At 41.4% G+C, this 25,916-nt stretch overlaps 1 protein-coding gene across 5 annotated transcripts in view; it reads right to left on the reverse strand.

Moving 5' to 3' along the window:
* Positions 1–25,916, reverse strand: part of ALPK1 (alpha kinase 1) — an 83,417-nt gene that overhangs the window by 34,991 nt on the left and 22,510 nt on the right. For 3 of the 5 annotated variants that reach the window (XM_050943983.1, XM_050943982.1, XM_050943985.1), the window contains exons 2-3: positions 11,705–11,884; positions 5,921–6,075 (exon numbers count right to left, since the gene is read on the reverse strand). In XM_050943983.1, coding sequence (XP_050799940.1) covers positions 5,921–6,075; positions 11,705–11,825 — 276 coding nt within the window. In that variant the 5' untranslated portion in view covers positions 11,826–11,884. Of the gene's footprint in view, positions 1–5,920; positions 6,076–11,704; positions 11,885–16,792; positions 16,942–25,916 lie in introns of those variants that run through there. The other 2 variants (XM_050943984.1, XM_050943986.1) reach the window with 2 other exon arrangements.

Here is a 25,916-nt window from a genome sequence, read left to right on the forward strand (position 1 = left end):
CTTGGCTCACCTGAGGGAGCTCTTATAACGTAAGTCAGGTAGCAAAAGGTCAGCGTGGACAGCTAAAGGCCCAGGGCCAAGAGTTAGGGCTTTAGATTATAATGCTCTTTGTTACTTCACCAATAGGTACAAAAAGGAGAAAGCTAAATACTCAGCTCCCCCTCTTTCCTGCTGTTTCAAAGGTTCCCATCTCTAAAGTGTCAAGCACACCTGTGACATCTTAATCAGGACTGTTTCTCTAATGTTAGCCTCTAAACATTTCATTAGGTCAAGTCATTAGGAAAGCTTATTCAGTCCTCATTAAGGCACAATTCCCAATGACTTGAATATTCCCATTAACTTCATGGAATTTTGCCCACGTTAAGGGCTGAATAAACTTTCCTGAAGTTAAGGTTCAACTAGTTCCCATTTCAATAGCTTATCTTAGACTCCCTCCCCCCAGTCTCTCAATAACTTTGCCTTGGAAAATTGTTTTGGTCTGAAAATTGCTGCATTTACTGTGAGGACAGAAATAAATTAACATTTTCTTCAAACCTGGTAGAAAATGTATTTTTAGTTAACAGTCATTAAATATTCTTTCACATTGTTCACTCTGCTTGTGGGTTATACCACTTGCCCTCACCCTGTGTTTCTCCTGGCTATTTAACCTGCAAGCTCTTTGGGGCAGGGCCTGTCTACTTGTGTGTACAGGGCCTAGCACCTTGTGTGGACCCAATCTTGGCTGATCCCTTGATTCTATGAGTCTATAATAGGAAAGAATGATCATTACTTGAAACTGACTTCTGTTTAACGCTGGTCTCCCTCTAGTCAAAACTGGCTTGGTCTTACCCCTTCCAGCTTTCCATGTAGTTAAATCTCCTTGAAACTCATATGCTGGCTACATTTGAAAAAGAAAACAGATTTTCAATATGCAAAGTTATTAACGATTCTTGTGGATGGTTTAGAGAAACTCTTTTTTGCCCTGATGCCTACAAAAAACTTGTCATGAGACCACTGCCCATTATGCTGACCGGTATTGTCTCATTATTTCCTTGTCTATCTGTACCCATTTGCCCTCTTGCTCTTTGGGGGCAGGGACTATCTTTTTGTTCTGTCTTTGTACAGCACCCAGAACAATAGGATCCTGGTCCATGATAATTACAAATATTTAATATAATAAATATAACAATTAATATAACAGGGTGCAATCCTGCTCCCATTAGTCTCATAGGATATTTTTGTCATTTACTTCAGTAAATGCAGGGTATGGCCCTAATCCAGTAAATCATTAAATCACATGAGTAGTCTCACAAGATGACTGCTCATGAGCATAAAGTTGTCCCACAATGAAACTACTCACATACGCGCGCATGTGTGTGTGGGCATGTTGCCCTCTATAGGATGGAAGCAGAACATAGGGACATTTTGATAGCTTACAGCTAACAGAGATGGTGCAGAGTGCTAATATAAGCAGCAGAAGCCTCAGGTTTTGGAACTGAAGGGCCAGGAGTCCTGTCTTAGTCCTGCAGGTATGTGTGGCTTTCTTACGGAGAGGGCATAATCCTTCCAGATTTAAGGTTGCTACCATGGTCTGATAAGGGAAAACAAAAGCAGTCTTATGAGTAAAACAAAAATCCTGATGCTTCCAAATGTTTGGGGTTTGGAAGCATTAGGATCTCACTGACAACTGGAACATTTTTTTGGCTTTAGATATAGAGAGCTCCATCCTGAAGTCTCTACTCAGCTCAAATACCCGCTTCATGGGAATTTTGGCTAAAGAAGCCTACAGAATGAGGTCCATTGTAGCTAGCTGGGGGATATGCTCACTATTAGCTGACCACGCCTTTAAAAACCTGTTTGTCTGTTTAAAAAATAAGAGAAATATTTTGTTGAGTCAATTAAATTGGGATGGTCATTTGGATATGCCTGGGAATTTTCATCACAAGACATTTCTAAGAGATGCAGGGGAGATTCCCATTGAATTTGGCCTAAATAGGACGTTAAAAAAAAAAACACAGGGGAGGAAAATAATCTTTTAGTCATATTGGAAAAGCAAAAATTCTGAAACAAATACAAAGCAGAGCAGTTTAAAAGGATGATGTAAGCCATCTCACCTTGACAGGTCACATAAACTATTTGTGCCTCCTGCAGATGCAGCAGCCAGGAACTGATATTCTCATATTTTTAAAACTGGTGTAAGCCAAATGCTGAGGACCAAATTCCAATACACTTACTCCCTTTGGGTAGAACCAAGAAATCAACAAACTATTCACCAAGTCAGTCATTACACAAAATGAGTAAGGGTAGCAAAATCTGGCACTTCATAATAGCAACAACGCTCTATGATAATAATGCACTTTTCATTCAAGATCTCAAAGTACTTTACAAACCTTAGTTCGTTAAATTTAAGAACTTCTTCTAAACGTAATAATTTAGAATAAATGCAGATGAAAATTGTGAAAAGGTTTTCCTCAATATCTACAAAGGCTTATTTTTCTTTCAGAGAATTTAATTATCTCTTTGTCCTCCACATTAAAAAGAAAAGTTGTTCAGACTTTTATCTTTCCTCATCTAACTGTAAACATTCCTTTTCAGCCTCATTTTCCCCCCAGTCTTTGATTCAAAGAGCTGAAGGATCTCTTGCTCTGCCTTGAAATTTTATTTAAAATTAAAAAAAAGGGGAGGGGGAGAGAAGGAGGAAAAAAATTCCTTTTCTTGACTAATACTAATAATACAGGTCAAAATGTCAGTCGATCTACAATTAAATGGAAAACAAAAAAGGTTTTCCCTTTTTTCCCCACAGTACAATAGCACTGGAATATAAATTACCGATGAAGATGAAATAATACTTCAAAGCACATGGAGAAGGGCAGCACAGTGTTTACAAAGTATTTTCAATGGCATGATGAAACATTGAAGACGATGGTAACCCATGGATTTCAGGGAGTATTGGTGAATGGTTTAAAACTAGCATGCGGTAGGATTTTAGGTCCCTATAGTCTATGACCCCATGATATGCTTTGTTTAACAAGGGCAGCTGCAGTTATCAACAGATGTTTCGGCAATAAATAATTGGCATCATCTCGGAAAAGACCCATCTACCTGGGGAGTGGGCATAATGCTGAAAACACTGCTCCACTATTACAGCCACATTAATCTCCTATCTATCCAGGTTTCTCGGGGAGTTTACTGCAGGTGTTTATCCTGGGAGAGAGCAGACAAATGCTCCAAAGTTAGAAAGCTTTGTCAGGATTGTAAAGGAGGTCGACCTCTGCCATAAATTTCTGTCTAGGGCCACACACACCAAGAGAAAAAAGAAAATACCAAAATAAATTGAGAATTACAATAAAATCCTCCTTATCAGTGGAGCATACGAAAGGAAACACTCCCCACTTACTAGTAACATGTATGGGGTTCAAGTCAAGCTTCCAATTTTCTTTTTTTAAAGCTACTTGTGCTGATGTGTAAAAAATGTGATTGAAGTTCCCGGATCCAAAACTTGTTGGCTCAGGCCTGACTCGCAGTGAAGTATACAAGATCAAGAATGGACTCCTGGCCTCAGTGAAGTCAAGAAGAGTTTTGCCATTCATGTCAGTGGGGCCAGGATTTCTCCCCAGGTCTCTGGGGCCTGACTCCCCTTTCACTTGCACCAGTGTAACTCTGCTCACTACTCCTCATGTACCTCACTATAAGTGAGAGAAAACTGGAGTCCCCTCATCTTTAGTTTAACTCCGTTTTTAAATAGGCACCGTGAACTTAAATATCACACTTCACTTTAAAATAAAAAAATAAGCAACACTTAATATTTCTATAACTGGAAAAGGCTGGAGAAAAAGTGGGTTTTTTTTATCTAGTTTGTTTAGCTTGAACTCATTACCTTCCAGGCTTGGGTCTTTAGGCAACAGATATTGATTGTTTAGGGCTCAATCCTACAAACGCTTTCTTGGGTGAGTAATCCTTACTCTTGTGAAAAGCCCCATTAAAATCAAATGGGGTTTCTTGCATGAGGCAGAAACACATTTTTGCAGGTTTCTGTTGTGGAGTTTTGTTCCAAAACTGAGGGCCCAATCCCACATGACCTCACTCATGTGAGGAGTCCTTACTCTGCGCTATCAGCCCCACTGAACTACATTTTAAAATCAGGTTTTACAAAATATTATATAAATATCTATTTCAGTGTAAAGTTTTCCGGGAGGATTTAAACGTTCTCCTCTGTTGCTGGAAACATGAACACAACAGCATCACAGTAGGGCAAGAGCACTGGAACGGTAAAGGAGCTAATAATGTGAAAGAGACTAATCTATTATTATTATTAATTTATTGTTTGTATTACTGGAGCAACTAGGAGCCCCAGCCATGGATCAGGACTCTATTGCGCAAGGTGAAAACAGAACAAAGGCCGTGCCTGCCCCAAATGCATCAAGTGCAAAGATTAGTAAACAGCATAAATGAAGTAAAATTATGTTTATGTTTTTCTTTTGTATTAAGGAACAAATCATTCCATGTAGGCACATTCCTGCCCATTTATATAATTAGTTCTGCCAGAGGGAATACTATCAAAGTCCTTTTAGATACTTTCTTTCCTGTACCATTATACCACAGCAAAATATTTGTACACATGGAGATGTCACTGCTTTCACCCACTGGAGCCTTTCTGGGTATGTCTATACTGCAATTAGACACTCATGGCTGGCCCATGTCAGCTGACTTTGGCTGGTGGGGCTTGGGTGTAGGGGCTGTTTAACTGCAGTACAGATGTTCAGGCTCGGGCTGCAGCCCAAGCTTTGGATCCCTCCCATGTCGCAGGGTCCTAGAGCCCAGGCTCCGAACTTCTACACTGTAATTAATCAGTTTCTTATCCAGAGCCTGTCACCATCCCGAGTCAGCTGGCATGGGCCAGCCATGGGTTTTTAATTACAGCATATACGTACCCTCTGATGCCAATCTCCTGCATTGTCCACCGGGACTCATTTCCCCACTGTGTGCTGTGCTCTGAAGCCTGGTCTACATTGGTGGTGGTGTCCATCTAAGTTACACAACTTCAGCTACATGAATAATGTAGCTGAAGACACCGCACTTAGACCTACTCACCACAGCATCTTCACTGCGGTGAATCAACCGCTGCTGCTCCCTTGTTGACTCTGCCTGCACCTCTTGCAGCGATGGAGCACAGGAGTCGATGGGAGAGTGCTCGTGGGTCAATTTATCGCATCTAGACTAGACGCGATAAATCGACCCCCGCTGGATCAATCGCTGCCTGCCGATCCGGTGGGCAGTGCAGACATACTCTGAGTTAGGCTGTTTTGCCCCACTATCAGGCACAGCAAGAGAGTCTCTTAACAATCAACTTACAGGCTCTCATTGGGTTGCCAGCTTGGAATGGGGGTGAACATCATCTTAGATTTCAAGTTCAAATCTGAGTCTCAGCTAGCCCACAGCCCAGAAATCTAACAGAAAGGCCTGATTTTGCTCACACTGACATCAATGGAAGAACTCCTATTAATTTCAATGGGAGCAGGACTGGGCTCCCAGTTTCTGAACAGCAATACTATCCTTTAGCCTTCCACCTTTCATTATGTCTAGCCTATCCAGAGATTAGGTACTCCATGAAGAGTGATGTCACAAAGCCACTGTCTCCAAGATATGGATTCATTAAAATCACAACAGGAATGATTCTAAGCTGTTCATACTAGTTGGAACCCCATCTCATCTGGGGAATTCAACGAGGGAAGCAATGGGAGTCCCATATCTAGTCTGTGTGTGACTGGCCCTTTTCTGATAGCTGCTTCCTCTGATCAGTTCATTAACAAAGTCATTGTCTGCTAAATTACAGTGAGGAATGGCATCATCTGTGTAGCAGTAAATATAGAGGACTAGAGCACTATACACTCAAGAATTGCATTTGTAGATTTTAAAGGAACAGGTGTGTTGAACTTCATACCAGTAATTCATGCAGCCTTGCACTGATCATATCTTGAAGGTTTGTTTTGTCTTCTGGGCCTATGGCTTGTTTGTATTGCCACTTCTCTGGCACGAAGGGCCACTTCATTTCCTTTGCCTCTTCAATAAGGGTCCTTAGATCATCAGGGAGTGAAGCTGAAAAGGTCAAAGTGCAGGTAAGGAAATTGCAGATGATTCAGCCTCTGGTGTTATGATGTAGCATCTAACCTGCAAAAAGCATTCCCTTGCCTGCACCTTTTCTCAGTCACGACAAGCTGTTGGTTTTTGTCACAAGAGTAATAATGAGAGGAGTGCGTCTCATCAGTTGCTCTACTATGCCCTGCAGGTAAATTGGGGCTGCCAGCCATTAAAAAGGTTTTTAGCAGGAAGTAAAACACTTTGGTGGCCGTCTATGCGTGAAGAACTAGAGAAAGAAAAGTAGGAAACATTTTCCCCAAAGAACAGGGTTTTTGGCTGAGTGAATTAATCTAACAGCATGGTAAACCTATCCCCTTTGCTAAAGACTATTAGAAATCTGCTATTGACTAAAAAGGACTAAGATAATTAGAAGGCTTGGAAAGTTTGTTAATTCTTCAATATCCACATTTGCCACAAAGGTCATTGGCAATGAATTATTCAAGCTGCAGTAGTAGAAATAATTGTGGATCACTCCCCCTCCTCACACACACTCCCAGTACCACAGTGAAAAGAGTAATAAAACTCAGTTATGTAGGAAAATGAAGAAGAAATTATTCAGTCCATTTGAATGGCTGATGTATGGCACAGGAAATTAATTCTCTACAAATGCCCTGTATTTACCAGCTGAAACTGCATCACCCATACAGAAAATCCATGGACCAAATCTTCATCTGCTATACAGTAGGGTAGTTCCTTTCAAATCCACGGAGTGACATGGGTTTACACTAGCTGAGGATTTGGCAAAATGTTCCTGTACTTTTATGCTTCATTTTCAGTTTATGTTAGAAGTAATAATACTCCATAACATACAGGGGAGAATTTTCAGAAGTGTTCTCCATAGATTAACTCTGCTCCTGCTGGAGCCAATGGGCCACTGACTTCAACGGAAGCAGAATTAGGCCAATTTTACATTTTTGAATTCCCCGTTGGCAGTGCCTTACATCTGAGGATCTCTAAGTCCTGTTTAAAATCGGTATTGTACAGATGGGAAAACTGAGGCACAGTGAGGTTAAAGGCCTGATTTTCCAGAGGTGAAGAGCACCCAGCACTACCATTGACTTCAAGTGGTATGTCACATGCTCAGCCCCTCAGTGATTTGCCAAAGGTCACACAGTGAGTGAGTGGCAGAGTTAGGAATAGAATAGACGAGGCATGAATCCAGGTCTCATGACTCTCAGACCCCTGTGCTAACTACCAGAACTTTATGACTCCCACTGCTAATAAAAGTGGATTAGCCAGGGATTATTGACCAGCTGGGGTTAATGGCAATCAGCTGCGTATCTAGCCCCAGCTGGTCATTGATCCCCAGGAAAAATCCTGTTCTGAGATCATCATTACTTAATGACATAATGAGCTAAATGTACTTCTACATTTCTACAAAATCATGATATCTTAGAGATAATAAATTAAAACATACATTTCTTATCCTTATTAAAGCCCACTTACTGACAGTGAGATCTATTGGGCTGTAGAATAGTTTTCCTTGGAAAATGATGGAAGCCCTGACAACCAGGGCCAAATTTTCAAAAGTTGCTTTTAAAATTATGCCCACATTCTCGCACATATTATCTCACTCAAGTGACATTGCACTGCAGTTATATGTTGCTAGCACCTCCCAAGCAGCCAGGATTCCCCAGTGTTCTGAAGCACTGTCCAGGCATTGACTGGATCATTCCCACGGCTCCACAGGCTGGCGGAGAGTGAAGGCACGGAAAGGTGGTGCAATGGAATGGACAGAGGGGATGACAGCTATGCAGCATACTCACCTCTTCCCAGTGTCAACAGCAACTCTCTGATAACAATTGCGGTAACACATAAATAGGATTGAGGGAAACTTGGCTGACCACAAAGAGGACAGAACTAAGATCCTGCCTTTTTATGTACAGTCGCCTTAATAAACGAAGAGGACGTTTCCCCTGGCTGAGGAGCATGCTGGAGCCTGCTTGGAGACAGAGTCCCAGAAGGTGCCACTCTAGTGTGCTCCCGGGCTGTCCCATGTGGTTGACAACTCCAGCAGAGGAGCTTCTCCCAGCTTCCCCTTCAGCCCAGAGAAGCAACAGCAGCAGAAGAAGAAAGAGATCAGGCAGGCAACCAAGCAATACCTGCAGAGATGCCAGAGTCAACTTTTCTGCCAGAGTGACTTCTTTGACTGTCTACACTAGGAGGGGGCAATCTAAGATAAGCAACTTCAGCTACAAGAATAGCATAGCTGAAGTCGACGTATCTTAGATTGACTTAGCCCACGTCCAGACTAACCCGCGGCATCGGCGGGTTAAAATCGATTGCTCGGGGGATCGATATATCGCGTCTAGTCTGGACGCGATGTATCGATCCCCGAGCGCGCTTACATCGATTCCGGAACTCCATCAACCCGAACGGAGTTCCGGAATCGACACTGAGAGCCGCGGACATCGATGCTGAAGTTGCGTATCTAAAATCGATTTTAATACCCTAGTCTGGACGTGGCCTTAGAATCGCTTACTTTGCATCCTCGCGGCATGGGATCGATGGCTGCCACTCCCCCCTCGACTCCGCTTCCGCCTCTCACCCTGGTGGAGTTCTGGAGTCAACGGGGAGCGCATTCGGGGATCGATGTATCATGTCTAGACGAGATGCGATACATCGATCCCTGATAGATCAATCACTACCCGCCGATCCAGCGGGTAGTGTAGACATACCCTCAGACATTTGCAGTTAATGGATTTAACAGTTGCTGATATTGACTTGCTGCACCCCACCGCTTGCAACTTCCCAACGTTGCCATTCTCTCCTTTTCTTCTTTCTCATCTCTCCCCTCCCCAATAAAAGAAAGCACACTGAATTAAATAATACCGACATTTAGAGGACAGTAACAGCATCAAGCATTACAAAAGTAGTAAGTAATGTGGTTTGGGACACTCACAGGCAGGCTCCCTAAGACCATAACTGTATTACTGTTACCCTCAACTCCAATGAAATTTAAATTTGCATTCAACATTTTATTTCAATTAGGCCCCAATCCCGCAGGTGGACTCTGTTCCCATTTGGATGCAATAAAAAGCAAAGGATAGAATATGGTCTAATTCTTTCCTATTATCTTAACCAAATGTCCTTAATGCTGTGTTAGTTAAAAAAAAAATTAGGATAAAATTTCCAAAAGCACTTAAGTCACTTTAGTGTCATGAGCACTTAGGCCAAGATCTTTAAAGGTACTTAGGTGCCTTACCCCCATTGAAATCAATGGGAATTTTCAATGGGAGTAAGGGGCCTAAGTACCTTGAGAATCTGGGCCTTACGAACCTGTCTCACTGAAAGTCAATGAGTCTTTTAGGTTGTCTTTGGGAGCAGGTCTTCTTAAGCATTTGTAATGTGCCTAGTACAACGGGACCTCCAATCCTTACTGGAGCCTCTGAATGTGACAGCAATAAATACAATTATTGTATTGTGGTGCATTGTATCATCATCTATGGAATCACAAAATATTGCAGTGGCAACTATAAATAATTCTGCACTCTTCAGCCAAAATCCAAGCACCAGCGATTTTCTGGCATGGCTGTGTTATCATTGTAAGCAATGTAAATTCACGGCTAATTAGGGGGGCCGAAGAAAGAGATGAAACTACACTGAAGCTGATTTGTAGGATTTATAAACAAAACAAAAAACCTTAAGTAAGGTATGGTGAAGATTCTTTTTCTCCCCGATTTGTGTATGTTTGGTTTTCAGTTGTTCCTATGTTGGGTCTGAAAAACCAGTTTGACAAAGGCAACGTCTGGGGGAGGGGAGAGAATAAAAACCCTCAGCGTTTGTGTTCAGAGAATCCCCTTGGCTCAAACTGCTGCCATAAGTGACCCTGTACTAATGCCATTCTGTTGGAAGCACATGTGGGCTGGATGAATCAGTTATATCACAATCTGATTGTTACTGCTGTTTCAAAGCCACCTGCCATAGGAAAGGGGATCTGCAGCCTGAGATCATCCAGCCAACCTGCAGTCTGTGCCCTCCAGTAGAATACACACACAGACAGCAACTATGATTAGGTATTAATATTATTATCACTGCCCCATTGCAAGTGGATTTTCTTCTTTTAGCCAGCCCATGGCAGCCGTTCCTAAGAAAAGCCTGAGCCTCACTTCAGTCTCTGATCACTCACTTCCTGAAGCAGTTTACCTGAAGGGCCATGTCTAATTTAGTAACTATAAGGGCACTGATTTACCTTATCTGGAACTAAGCTGATTATTTCTCATGCTTTGTGGCATTTAATAGGAGAAAAGAAGAAGAGAAGGATGAAGAAGAAAGCGTTACCTGATTAGGAGTTCAAGAGCCCATTCTAAAGAGTGATAAAGCTTAAAGGAATTTGTGATGAGAAAACAAAGTACCCTTTGTAGAAACAGAAAAATCTTCCTGTATCTATAACAGAAACCTATCCACCACCCTCAAACACAGTCATGCTCAGAAACTAAGGTGCTTGATAGCCAGCTGACCTCCCAGTAAGATCATGGGTTTGCAAATCTGTTCCAAGCAGACTAGAATACCAAATAGGTCAAGAATGGACTAAATATTATGATGATTGAATCACTCATGCAAAGTGGGGAGAATGCACTGAAAGCATATAGTACCAACTACAGACAAGTGAACTAGTTGGCGAAAAGCACATGCACTCTTCTATTTAAAAAAAATGTTTTTGGTGTTTTTTAAAAATCTCAGATTCAACTATTAATATTTTCCTTTATATTCACGGCATGAGTGATTTTTCTGTGTGGCAAAACAGAATAGGCATACTCTCTAGCTGGTGATAGAAAGAAAGACACTCAGAAAACAAATTCAGTAATGAAAACTCAAAAGATTTCTTTATGTGCAAAATAAAAGGTTGGGTAGCCCCTTAGAAAGCTTATTACAGAGCGAACAGAACTATCAGTAACATTTGGCAGGTTCTTGTGTCTAATGCAAATTTAAATTTCACTGGAATTGAAATAATTCAGAACATCAACCATCACACAATGCTGAAATAAATGCTAGCTTCTCCATAGTACAGGCAATGTAAAACTCTTCCATCTTAGCACTCATTTTGTATGTATTTATTCCAAATATTAAATGACAGAGGTTATTCTTGCAATATGGATATTGCAAGTGTTTTTCTTGGAACACCACTTGTAGAGGGGTTGCATGTTTTACAAGAAAGAGATTCAAATGGTGAGTTTTTTTATGAGGAGAAACTGTTAAATACATAAGCAACAGACAAATTCCTAGTGAAAGGAAAGTAAATAAGTACCAGCATTCAGAAGTTGCATCTTTTTTTTTTTAATAATTGAAATTTATGTGCATCAGCAAACTTTTGGGCATTGTTCTTTCCAAACTAAACTGTTCCTTATAGGCTCATGTTTACTGAAGCCTAAAATTGGAACTGACAGCAATTCACTGCAACAAAGTGGGCTTCTTTCCGTGCCTGCCTGTAGCCCACATCCCATTCATGCCCTAGAAATCCAGTCATCTCCTGACACTCATCTGCTGAGAGAAGAAAAATAGGACAGGAATGGGGATGTGTCACTGTGGCAAGGAAGTTCACAGCAATCTGCTGGCTTGTTCCTGGGGCCTCTCATTGAGACCTCACCTTTGCACTGCTGGTACTCTCTCTTGTCTTCCTCCGATGCATCAGACATCTTGCATGAGAGCACATCCAGAGCTTGCTTGCACTCCTGAAGCAGTGTAGCCACGACTTTTTGATTATTCATGATGCCTGCTCCCACTCTGCTGGGAATCGGGCGTCCCTGAGTGAGCAGTGATCAATTACCTAGGAAAAGACACAAATTCTAAATGAAAAGGCTGAGGTACCTGGTGAACAAAAGAGAGGGAAGATGATTAACTAAAGCATCATCAATTATCTGTGAGACTCAAGCAGGGAGAGATAATAGGGGAAATACATGACAGCCACGAAAGACTTTATTAGAAGAGTGTGTGAAATAACTGCAGGGTCTCTGTGACAAACTGTGCAAGGCAAACATCTCTGAGGTACCAGAGAGCAGAGAGAAAGGGCTTGCTTTTCAATGGAGCCATAAAATCACAAGCAGTGAAGTGACTAGCTGGGGCGCACTGAATCCCTTTTCACTTAGGAGACTCACACAGTCAAGTGCTTTTAGTTTGAACTGAGTTGCAGACCTTTTAACACAGAATGACAGTGAAGCGCCACATTTTCAAACACTTGCTGGGTGACATGGCATATGCTTACTGGAGCCTGCAGGGAATAGTTAGGCTGCATAATTTTTACTCACTGGCATCCTAGCATGCAGCTCTCTCTTATGCATCCTCCCTACAACTTGTCTAATCAACACAACACACTGCTAATCCCCAAATACAATATTCTCTCAATAATATCTTGAAAGGAATCTTTCCCGGCATTCAAGATTTCAGAATCTATATCTAGAGATACTAGTGTTTGCTTCAATGGCTGTCACCACAGTGTGACACAGACAAACTATACACAAAATATCTAGTTTGAAATTACAGAAAACTATGGAATTAGTTCAGCTACAACAGCCACCTTAGAACATAGAGGGCTGTAGAACAAGAGGACTGTTTTTTATATTATAGGAGGGGCTGGTAGCACTGCCTATTATTAGGATTGCCTGACATTTCCTATTATAAGATCCCATTTTCAGTTGCTTATAACTTTGCCAAATGTAAACCATTTTGGTTGAAATTTTCCATGCTGGCAGTCTGCCTCAGACTGAACTTTTTTAGAAAAATTTCAGCTGAAATGGTTTGGCCATTTCCAAGAATCAGATTAGAGAAAGATACATTGTTTTGCCCCTGTTAAATTTTGGTGACCTTCACTTTGAGAACTTCTAGTGCCCCCCATTTTAGAGCAGGGACTTGAAGTTTGGCATGGGGTGGCCTTTGTATCAGGGATGAGCCTTTTGATGACCCTATGAAAATATTCCAAACTTTGGCCAAGTTATAAGCCTTTGAAAAATTGAAGTTGACTCCTACTCAGAAGAGACTTTGATTTTAGCAGTGAAATTCCCCAAAGATTCCAATTGCACCAGGCCTGCTCCAACTCAAGACCGAGCAGGGCTTTCCCTGAATTGCATCTCAGGGCTGTTACAGGCTGGGCCTGTCAATGACGCCCCCGTTAGGCCCAGGCAGTTTGGAAGACAAAGCTGTTTGATTCGAATACAGAGGGGACAAGAGCTGGACCTGCAAGGGGAGCGAGCGATAGATTGGCATAAGGAACCTGGGTAGAAACTGGGACAAAGAGCTGGGGGGCAAACACTGAGATTGGACAAGGAGCCTGAGAAGGAAAATTGAGACTGGAAAACATGGGGAAGGGGCAACTGGGGGACAGATTGGGGGAGGGAGACAGATTGGATGAGCTAGAAGGAAAGGTACTGGGACTTGCTGGTCAATGAGACTGGATCAAAAAGATGGGGTGACTGGAAATGGCTGGATAAGGAGAAGCATGGAGACAAGGATGGGAAGTCCAAAGCGATGTTGTCTGATCTATTAACTGCATGTTGATTATATTACTAATTTAGTTTCCTTAATTAGCACTCTGAAGTTTGGTAGGTTCTTGTATCAAGATCAGGCCCAGTATTATCAGAACTACTGTTGCAACCATGCACACTAAAGGGTTCTAATGTAACATACACACTCTGGTTTATAACAGTTTTATTAATACAGTTAGCAAATTCTCAAACACTCCAACCCAGCAAAGCAGGCAGAAAGAAGATAAAATGAATGGAGCATCCATATATAGGGCCGGCTCTAGCCATTTTGTCACCCCAAGCAGGGCGGCAAGCTGCGGGGGGGCTTTGCCGCTCGCCGGTCCCGCGGCTCCGGTGGACCTCCTGCAGGCGTCCCCGCGGAGGGTCCGCTGGTCCCGCGGCTCCAGTGGACCTCCCGCAGGCATGCCTGCGGATGCTCCACCGGAGCCGCGGGACCAGCAGACCCTCCTCATGCACGCCTGCGGGAGGTCCACCAGAGCCGCCTGCAGCCTTCCCGGCAACCAGCAGAGCGCCCCCCGCAGCATGCCGCCCCAAGCACGCACTTGGCGTGCTGAGGCCTGGAGCCGGCCCTGTCCATATACTTATCCCCATCCCTTGCAAAACAATCTGAAGTGTTAGTTGTCTTCTTCCTCACCATCTCCAGTGGTCATCATCCTGGCATCTCCCAAGAGCTACGTCTCTCCCTCTCAAAGCACACAGGCTGTGGTACAACTTTCATAATGCATTATGCTGATACCACTATGCCTAATGCATATTCAGTAGGGGTTTCAGCCTCTTTTCCTTATTTATAGCTCCTCATGGTGCTATGTTGGGGTACTCGTCTCCCAAAGGTTACTAATCCTTTTCCCACATGCTTATTAGCATGTGTGTCAATTAGTTTACCATGGCATTCTTGTGATCAGAGATCAGCTGATGTCCCTAACTAAAATATCCTAAAAAAAATTCCATCTTGTGATTATTTATCAGCAGTTTAGTTACTACAGCGTTCTATTTTGTGATTCTTATCCTCTAGCTTACTCTTGGTTGGCTACTTATGCCAAGGATTTTTGGGCCCTATGCCTTAATTAGTTTGGCTAAGCTACTGTTGTACAAGCCTTGAGCCTTTGTAGGCTCGTTGCATTACTCCCTTCACTTATACCCAGGCTTCCCCTAGCACATACCTACACCTATAGGCTACAGTGACAGACCTACGACTTTCTGGGAAAGGAGACTGGGACTGGTATGAAAACCCTGAGGAGCGGAGGCTGGGACTGGCTAGGTGAGGAGAACGGGATTGGGACAAGGAGAAAGGAGTGAGGAAGAGACAGGATTAGGGCAGGGCCACATTGGAAAGAATGAGGCAGAAATGATCACATTTTGGGGGGCAGAGCAGAAAAGTCTGTGCTCACTGGAGCACACTCCCCTACAGAGCCTGGAATGGAACCCAAGATCTCCGAGTCTCTCCACTTCTCAGCAGTCAGCAAATATTCGTGAAACCCTGGCAAACTCTCTCATTCTGCGCCAACGCTGAACAGGTCCACATACAGGATGACAACCTGCTACCGCTATCGTTTACTCCCTTAGCTCCACTGGCAAAGGTCAGTGTAGTGGCTCTAAAGGTTCCAGTTCTGCTGATGACCCATGTGGATGTCAGTATCATGCCACCTGATGAAACTTCTGGGTTTTTTTTCAGTTTGGAATTTACACACAATAAACTATGTGAATTAAACATTATTAAGGTTGCAAAGTCGAGCACTCAAAAGTCAGGAAATACCAGAATAAAGTTGCCTGTGCAATCTTTTATCTGCATTTGTTGCAGAAGCTGGAAGATGAGTATTGAATGAGGCAAAGGATTACAGGTAGAGAAAGGATGGTCTTCTGGTGAAGGCACTTAAATGCTGCAAAAAACAAACACGAGCCTTTAAATCACTTCCACATTACTCAGGGTTTCATTGATTTATGAAGCATGTTCTTTTTGCGTTACAGTTCAGGACAGAAACAAGTGGCAGTTTTAAGTCCTATACCTCTGGAACAGTCTCCTGTCACCAGTCTTCTTTATGTTAACAGGAGTTTTGTTCACTTCACATACACCCACTGGAAGGAATTACGACTTCAATAAATTCATTGTAACAGATAATGCTTGCAAGTGAGTCAGTGGAGGATGAGATGCTCACAAATTTGGTGGCTGTCTATGAACAGGGATGGGTTTTTCACAGCAAGTCTATAGAAGATTGCCCCACTCCACCAGTGCTGTCTTCTCCCTAGTGTTCATCAGCGATGGTAGCAATAGAAATGGGCCTGATCCAGTGCTCTGCATTCTCCTAAGCATGCAGAAGAGTCAGCAGAGCTCCATTGCCAGCAGAGGATGGGGGAATGGCAAGGAACTACTTTCTGGTCATGTGATCTCCTTAGCTCCCCAGGCAGAGGGACTGCTGGCTGCTCTTCGGAGACAATGGAAGAGGGAGCGCTAATGCTCCCTGAGACTGTGGTCCGTCCAGGGTCTGCATCACCCCACAACACAGGGCTACACTAAATGACGCAGTCTAGCTTGGAGGCCTGATCTTCACTACAAAACATTATCGTGAAGACTCCATTTAACTTATAGAATACTGACCACAACTGTGCATCCCGCATAGATATGGCACAAAGCCTGCTCAGCATCGTGTCAGCTAGTCATGTTTAAACCCTAATTTAGCTATTGATAACTTAAAAACAAACAACAATCATCCTGGGGTTAAAACCAACCCCCTCTTCTCCGCCCCCTCCAAAAAAAAAAAATTCAATTCTAAATGACAAGTGAAATTGTAGGCCAAACTGTTTGTCAAGATCATTGGAAAAGGCTCTTCACAACCAAGTGGCTCAGCAGCATTTTCAGGGGAGCAAGCTACAGGGAGGAAAGGGCATCAGAATGCTGGGTTAGCACTGGCAAGAAAACAGAGAAGAAAGTGATTAGGCGGAAAAGCAATGTAGCCAAGGAGCAAAGGAGAAGAGAATCAGGGGGGTTGCACAATATGTGCTGAAGAAAGGAAGATCTGACAGCAGGGAAACATGCAAGAGGAAAAGACGATCTGGTCCCAGGGAAAGCTGGGGATAGGCGAATAAAGAATATGGAGAAGGAGATGAATTGAACAGCAAAAGAAGACAGTATAATTAATTTTTTCCCAAGGAGGACAAAACCTTTATTGTATTAAAAACACCAGAAAATACCTAGTACTTACAAATGCTGTAGTTGCGACACAATGGGAGTGAGAGTAGGAAGCTAGGGTGCGGGGGGCGCGGCAGCACCATTACATGATGATCTCTTTAGCAAGGTGTGGACCGTACTGTGACAAAGTTTCAGAACCCCTGAGCTAGAACATCACAAAACCTGCCAAAAGAAAGGAATTTTAAGTTATATTGTGGGTAGGAGGAAATTTGGGGCTTCGCCTAACCGGACTGCAATCAGTTTTGAAGCCATTTTTGAAAAGCAATCAACAGACACTCCAAAAATGGAGCAAACATAATAATCATTTGAGAAGCTGCAAACAATGTTTAGGAAATGTTCACACTGTTACGGTCCTGAAATCCCAATTAGAGTTTCGCAGCCTTTTGTTTCTGAAAATATATTATCCTAATTTTAATCTTATTGAGGCCATGCTACAATTCCAGGGAGACCAATGAAGGGGAAGCAAAGACCTGATGATTTCCATGTGGAGGCTGCATTTATGGATTAATCCCAACAGGGAGCAACTAAACCTCATCCCAGGGGCATTTCAGTTGGGATGCCGCACAGTCAATTGAGAAATGGGGTAGTTATTTATGACTGGGACTGTTTTGACTTTCAAATAAACATTTTAATTATTTTAAGTGCTACACTGAAACTCAGAAATCAAACACTGTTTTAATTTTTATGTCAGCTGTGCCTCCTTCTCCTCCCACCCTGCACCCTGCCTTACTGATGGAAAATTCAAGCTGGGTTTAAATGCCACAGTGTACGTGATATTGATCTTCATGTCAATCACATCAGAAAGCATTTTCCCCAAAGCAAAATCCACTGCTGAGACACATTGCTGAGAGCCCTTTCTACACCAGCAGATTTAGGGTCTGATTTTAGAGTAATTCCAATGAAGTCAGTGGGGCTGCATTAGTCTAAAACTGATATACATGAAAGGCGCACCCTCAAGTTTCATTGATTTAACTAGAGCAAGATGTACTCAACTTCTCTAAAAATCAGGCCCTCTGTGACTGGCTCAGACACCCTGACGCATCTCACTGTAGCAAAACATTCTCATCTTTTTTTCCCTGTATATTCATGATCTAGGTGATATTTTTTTTTCTCAACTGCTTGAACAACTTTAAAAAAAATCTGATCCTTTATTTTTATATGAAAACAGTTATTTTTAATATATTTCCATTAAAATTAAATGTAAATTCCATTTAGTAGAATGCAACGTTTTAACTTTTCTCTGCCTTCTAATTCAAGAAAATTGAAAGATTCTTTTCTTCCTTTGCACAGCTTGGCAATTCTGATGTATGTTGAGCTAAGGAATACTTTATAGAATATCAGGGTTGGAACTTCCTACTCAAAGCAGGACCAATCCTCCAGACCCCTAAATAGCCCCCTCAAGGATTGAGCTCACAACCCTGGGTTTAAGCAGGCCAATACTCAAACCACTGAGCTATCCCTTCCCCCTTCTATTTTCTGCTATGCCAGCAGAAATCATTCCTCTTGTTCTAACCAAATAATTAACTGAATATATAAAACTGCCCATTGTGAAGATTACATATGACAACAGATGATAGGCCAGATCCTCAGCTGGTATAACTTGGCAGAGCTGCATGTAGCTTCATTGTGGTCAATGGAGCTGCACTGATTTACACCAGCTGAGGATCTGGCTCCAAGTCCCTTGACTAAATGGGAGCAGTAGTGAAATCATGACCCTCTGGAGCTACTATAAAGCTACTCTAGCTGCATATCTGCATCCATTAAATCTAAGGAGCCTCATCCAGTCCCCTTTAGAAGGAACTAGCAGAACTCCTATTGACTTCCATCAACAGCAGGATTGGGCCCCACACCTGTGTAATTTAGAAGTCTAGATGTTGTGTTTTTACTTCCACAGCAGTCTGTTTTTCTTTCCAGATCCAAACGGTCAGGGCCACGTTTTTATGCACTGTCTGTCTCTCAGTTCCTATTTAAAAACCAATTTAATAAAATGAGATTATTAAAAAAAAAGTAGAAAATGCATACTACTAGTTCTGTGCATTTATGTACTCGTCAAACAACACTTTGGAGCCAAATCCCTAGTTCATGCAAATAGTGTTGCTCCATTAATTTCAACGGAGCTATGCTGATTTACAGCAGCTGAGGATTTGGTCTCATGTCCCAGAATTTTTCTACATTGGAAAAAGCAACACGCTAGCAACCAAAGACTAAACAAAAATATCACCAGTGAGCATTTCAGCTCATCATTATTACAATCATCCCCAGCAGCAGGCAAGTTCAGTTTCTGAATATTCTGACAATCACTTGTGTTTCACTAGAGTATTATTTTTTTTCTGGTGCATGGAAGCTTTGCTTTGTCAGAGATAATGAAAGAGACATGGCAAAGCTATTTGCTAGGGGCTTTTTATTTTTTTACTTCTCTGGTTTAAAGATTAGATGTTTTCTTTTTGTAAAGCTGGGTATACCAACTGGCATTGGCTGTATTAAAATAAGGAAGAATCTCAATCAAAAAAGCCTCTCCAAAGGCAAGCTTTCTTGTTAATATGCACAAACATGAAAGGCTCTCTTTTCATCCTATACAACTACAGTGTGTGTAAATTGCAGGGGGCTCATTGGCATAAATCTCGGCTGTGACCTCTGAGGTAAACTGGATTTACATTACTTTCTGACAAGAATTAAATGAAGGCCTTGTGGATACACGAACAGCCTTCTAGACTGCAACAGATGGGCATGAATGTGCTCCCTAGGCAAACTATCAGTGACATCTGTGTCCTCCAAATTCTGGTGGTCTCAGCCAATTAACAGGCAAAAGGAGAGAAGAGGGAAAAAAAAAAGCCGCCCTTTGCACAGCCACCCCCAGTCAAAACTGAAGCAGAAGTGCTTGTGTTTAGAAATGGGATCAGGAACAGCTCACAGCAGTGAGGGGATTGTTATTAGGCTCTACAGAGATAAGCATTACAGAAAAAGCTAATGTGGATAGATTAGATATTACTAAAACAGAACAAATTCTGCCCCTCAGTTAAACCAGTGTAAACCTAGAGTAATATCATTATTGAGATAGATTTGCTCTGGTGTAATGGAAAGCAGAATTTGGTCTAATGCTTGCTTATAAGCAGAGATGGGCCCAAAACAAAGCACTTCATCTAATCGCACTTACCCATGCTTTGGGAAAGCTTAGATCCAGGTCTGGAGCCAAACTTGATGTCTACTTCCTATCTCTGTAGTGGGGTGAATCAGAAACTGGATCCAAACATCCCTAATTCAGATCTGGCCTTTTCACCTTTTTTGGTGAGCCATATAGACCCCTGAGAAAAAGTGCTCAAGTGACTAATGTAATAAAGATTGGAGACAGAATCTCTGTTATCCACCTTGGCCATTACTGAAAAACAGTGCTTTGGGGATGGATTGTAAATATAGCCACTGGACATTTAGGGATCCTTCATATGGTTCTTCAGAGAACTTCAGATATTTTTCAGTGTGGCACAGATACTGAGTAAAACGTCAAGAATGTTCTGCATTAATAAAACAAAAAAAAGTCTCAAGTGATTTATTTCAAAACTGTTTTAGCTTTTAAGGGAATAAAGTCTTTAAGGGAAATGATCTATTTAGAATGGAACATTTGAGATTATTCTTTTGAATTTTAGGGAACATCCATGCAATTTAAAAACAATAGACATTTACATAAAACTTTAATCCTGATTATGAGTGCAAGGGACTGGAGTAGATGACCTCTCAAGGTCACTTTCAGTTCTATGATTCTATTTGAGAAAACCAGACATCACCACACTAACAAGCCCCTAAGAAAGAAAACTTCCAACAGGTGAAGTTTCACATAGCACTTTGACTTAGGTCTTAAAAAGAAAAGTGGTCAGTAAAAAATTTAGATTTCATTGCTCTCCAGAATGTATCCTCATTAAACATTTCCCTTGAGAGTTAGACTTATTAAGATAGGTGGGGATTTAAAATAATCACCCTCGATTCTCCATGTCTATGTAAGACTTGTCCTTCTTGCAGTTGCATGTAAATATTCCCTTTTCCATTAGTTCACCCATAGCTATATCCACAAAACAAGACACATAAGGGAAGAAGTGACTGACTCAGAAATACTGAATTTAATGAGAGATGCTTAACTTTAAGCATGTGCTTAAGTATTTTCCTCAATAGCAGTTCGTTCCTGAATTTGGCCATATATGCACAATTTCTCTATGGTAAAGACACTTCACAACTTGCACTAATTTATTTCACTCTTTGACACAGTCACTTGCATTGTCAATAGGAACCAAAAAAGGCTGCCTGCAAGAATATTTGCATGAGTAGCATTATTCTGGAGAACATAAAATTGTCAGCTCGATCTGTAAACCAAAAATGTAGAGCAACTGGCCACTTTATGTACTAGGGGATATAAGGGAAGGGAATTCTGGGGCAGAAACATCCCTAAACTGTTCAAACTTTGTTTACTTTATTAACCAGAAATGTTAAAACAAACAAGCAAGCAAACCCAACCTGAGTCTACTGCCCCTTTTGGACTATCCTCTGTGTCTCAGGTGACTATTTTCAACAGACTGTGCGGTACACTGCTCTATATTCACACCACATTCATAGGCCATGTTCTTGTTGCTCGATAAAAGCGGCTGATTGGTGGATGCGAAATGTGTACTGTAAGCTGTTCCTCATGAAACACATGTTTAAAAATATTTCCATTACTTCCCTTAAGAACAGTGCAAAAGTCCCAACTTTTTACCTCCTCCACCCCAATTGATACCTCTAGTATAACACAGGGTGATAACAGCAGAAGGGATATTGGGCTAAATGCAGAATTGTGATAGTATCCCTACTTGGTGTACAAAAGCACCTGTTGTTTTCCTCTTGTAGTGACTTTAAAAGGGCCAATTCTAGCTCTCCTCCCTCTCCCAAAACTACCATTTCACACACCATTACTGGATGCAAAAGAGGGAATAACTGAAAGACAGATCAATAAATTTAAAAGATCTTTAAAAAAAAGACAATGAATTTGGTACAGCACATATTTTTAGATCAAAGATGCCTTTGAAGTGACAAACTCCTAATCCATAAACTAGTGAAGCACTTCCTTTCTGTTCCAAACTACTTGTTGTCAAATAAAATGGAAGTTAAGGAAATTATCTTTATCTGAAAATGGCCAAAAGAAGCCATCACCTAATGACAGCCTTGTCACAAATGACAATTGGGGAAATTGTTAGGAAGGCGAAGCCTAACGACTTGAGAAATAAGCTTGCTGTTTGCACTAATCTGGTCATGCAGCCCCCCACACACAATTCCAGTCAGCTTGCTGTGTGAAACAGCTAAGTCTTTGTCACTGTTAACAGCGGCTGGAAAGACTTCTCTTTCATGAATATGTATCACCAGCCCTCCGTGTCTACAGAGACAAACCCTTCAAAACTGCAATATAAAAAATAAAACACCCTCCCCCCGCAAAACAACCAACAAAAAACAAAATCCTAAACTACTGAGCTGAGCAGAGCGAAATGCTAGTAACTAATGAAAGCTCACGCTTTGGTAATCAAGCCAGAGGAACCCTCTGCTCAAAGCCTTTCCTAGGACTTTTATTTCCCAGCAAATTGAGATGAAGCCTATAGAGCACTTCACATCTTCATGTGTAAATGTGCAAAACCTAAATGACCCCACTGGGGTCTATTATGCATCTTTCTCTATATTTATATTAAATATTTGACCAAGTGTGTTGCACGGGTATGAAAAACACCCCTGGCTGTATACACAAAACCGTGGGCCTGATCAGCTCAAACTCACATGAGCCCATGCTTACTCATGTGAGTAGTCAAGTTGATTTCGAGGGGATTACTTGTGTAAATACAGACTACCTGCAAGTGTAAGGGTTCCAAGACTTCACATCTCTTCGGGTGTGAAACTTACAAATACATTAAAAAATAATATGCATTAAATCAGATTAAATGTTTGACATATTTAAAATATGTATCTTAATATACTATTTTCTACTATAGGAATGGGTTCCATTTGAAAAAAAAAATACAATTTGGCCAAGAATTTCAAAAGCAACTAGTGATTTTTGGGTGCCCAACAACACAGAAGTGCCTGATTTTCAGAAAGCATGTGCTCAGCACTTTCTAAGAATCAGATCTCTTTAAAGCATCTCCAGCTGGACAACCAGAATCACTAGCAATTTTTGAAACTCTTGGGCTTTATTTTTTATGGCATCTTTTTACCAACTATTCACAAAATGCTCCACAGAGAGAAGTATAATAGAAACATAGTGCCCAATTTTACTGTCAGTAACACCGATTAAATCCAGAACAACTTAGATGATGTCAGTGGAGTTACATTGGTATAAAACTGGAAAATGTGAGAAGGGACTCAAACCCACAGCACTTTACAAAACTGTGCACTGAGGTTCATATACAGGCAAAAGGGAGGAAATGGCTTATAAGGATGCTGTAGAGTAGATATATATGACAATTATTTTGCATCTGCAGAACTGATCCTGAATTTCCTGCATACCATAATCTGCTAGTAAAACCAGTGGGAGGTACAGAAACACAAAGAATTCAGGATCAAACTTTATATGGATATGATCAAAATAAATAGATTAAAATGTGTGTGTGTGGGAGGGGGGTTCTCTTAGGAATGTTGTACATTAAAATAGTCAATATTGTTCATAAAGTTACCTTGCGATATTTGCTACTGCTGTTTGAACTTTGGTGAGCTAATCAGGTAACAAAATGAACCTAATTTACTAAAAAGAAATGTTTTTGTAACATCACATATTTTAATTTTTTCTCCCAGTAACAACGAGAGGAAGCAATTGGACTTCCAGTGCCGATATCAAGACACTAAGCTCAATTTTGAGAGTCTACGATATTATGCAATGTTTGCTGTAGACATTTCCATTCATTAGCATATTCTACTTTACATGAAATGCAGTGATGAATGCTCCCCCTGATCTAAGGCTAATCCTCTTTAAAGAGCTACAGGCTATATTACATGTGGCCACAGCCGCAGTTATGCCATGGCTGAATCACTTTGAAGCCTATTGAACAGTGTTCCCTTGTGAGACTTTGCACAAATCCATAAACCAGTGCTCTCTGTGTTATGAAATCTTAATGTTTTCATCATGAAGAATTTTTAAAAAGGGACAGAACCTTTCTCTCTCCAGTTAAGGTCACACTGCACGTGAGATGCTAGGCTGTCGTCACTACTTCTAACTGCCAATCTATAACTGCAGCATACAAGATTAAAGTTAAATGTTGGCCTGGTCTTTCAACAGCAAGCAATTATTCAGAAGACATGGCTGTTGGAACAACAATTTACAATATATAAAGATGAACTGAGAACCAGCCTTCCGGGAGAGATTTCCTTAGCACATTTTTCTGTGGGCTACCTAAAATTTACCAAATTTCGATGGCCACCTTCTAAATTGTGATGGCCAATATAATCAGAAAGTGACATGGGATACTATTGTAACCTGGAAATGTTTTTTGAACCATGCTTCTCTCCGTTTCTCTATTCCATCCCCCTGCTTCCCTCTCTCTTTTTTACATCCATTTCATTCCTATGCATTTTCTTCATCCACATTCTTTTTGTTTCTTTTCCTACATCCCTTTCTGTGGACCTGATCCAGAGCCAAATGAAATCAGTAGAAAGACTCCCATTTATTGCAGTGGGTTTTAGATCAGGTCCTGGGTGTGTGCGCACGCATATTTGTTTCTCTTATTTTCAGGGTGGCAGCTGAAAACGAGAGAAAAGAGTCCAGCAGGTGCCTTACTGATTCACCAGAAAGCAGCAGGCATTGATCATAAAGCTGAATGAAACTGTCAATATTGCATCATCCCAGGAAGCTTTGTCATATAGCAGCCACCCTAGGTAAAGCACTTCTGGTCAGCACCAACCGGCTATTCTTCTGCTGGCTATTCCACAGATGTCCATTAAGGAAAATAAAATAATTAAACTCTGGGGCAAGATGCATCTCACTTAGGTAGATGACTAATGCACACCACCTAGCCCCTTTACAATTTGAGTAGTGGACTAGAATATACATTGTCACACAATACAGTGCATGAGGTACCTTATTTATGTGAGCATTGCAAGACACAGTACAATCAAATTAGAAAGAAAATCATGGTATTTATGGGGCCTGTCCCAAAGCCTACTGAAGCCAGTGAATTTCTTCAGGCCCTTAAATACTGCAAACACTTATCTTTATACATAACTAATTTGCTTCAGAGTAGCCAAACAGGGTTTTTTTAAGTGATAAAAATAATATCTTACATTTACCCAGCACCTTTCATTAATAAGGACCCTGGTATGATATTCAAAGTAAGCACTTCTAGACAAAACTATACACAATGATCACTTCATATGCCTTTGAAATGCAGCCACCTTTGAGGTGGAATGTGGCAGCTGTACACAGCAGCACGACACCTTAGAATAGGAACTACAGAAGAATACTATATCCATTTGAAGGTGCAGATAGAATGTAGCTAGGCAGAACACATTTCTTAAATTGCAATCTGACCAGGACACCAGGACTAATACTCTGGTTCTTGCAAGGAGTGCCATAGGGTCTTTAATGATCACAACAAGTCAGTAGGGTTACAAAGGTTAATACTCTGTCACATGATGGGTCATAATCCACTGACTCCAGTGGTTTCTGGTATAGTCAATTTTATGTCTCACTTGAAAGACGAAACCTTTCAAATGAGACATAAAAGTAGCCCAGAGCGCCTTACATTCTGTACCCACTCGGGGAAAGAATACCATCTACTCTACTGAATTACCAATATCACTTCCTACAGTTTAAAGGGATTCTCTTGGGCATCTCCCAGCCAAGTACTGACCAGGTCCTATTTTGTTTAGCCCACGATATTGGACAAGACTGTAGTCTGAGGTGGTATAAAGACTATCAAGGTCTACGTGCAAAATGTTCACATTCTGTCATTCTGCAAGGAAAACAGTCCAAACCACCCTTGAAGTAGGTGATAACTCATATAAATACCTCTGAATGAACTTAAAAGACATACAGCCCCTCCCACCTCAATTTCCCTCTCCTAGAGTCTCCTTTTCCCAAGGGCTGATCTCCTGCCTGCATTATCTATCATATGTGATAAGATGGCTCCTTCCTGAGTCAC

Source organism: Gopherus flavomarginatus, chromosome 3, assembly GCF_025201925.1.
Source record: "Gopherus flavomarginatus isolate rGopFla2 chromosome 3, rGopFla2.mat.asm, whole genome shotgun sequence".
In the NCBI taxonomy this organism is placed as follows: Eukaryota; Metazoa; Chordata; order Testudines; family Testudinidae; genus Gopherus; species Gopherus flavomarginatus.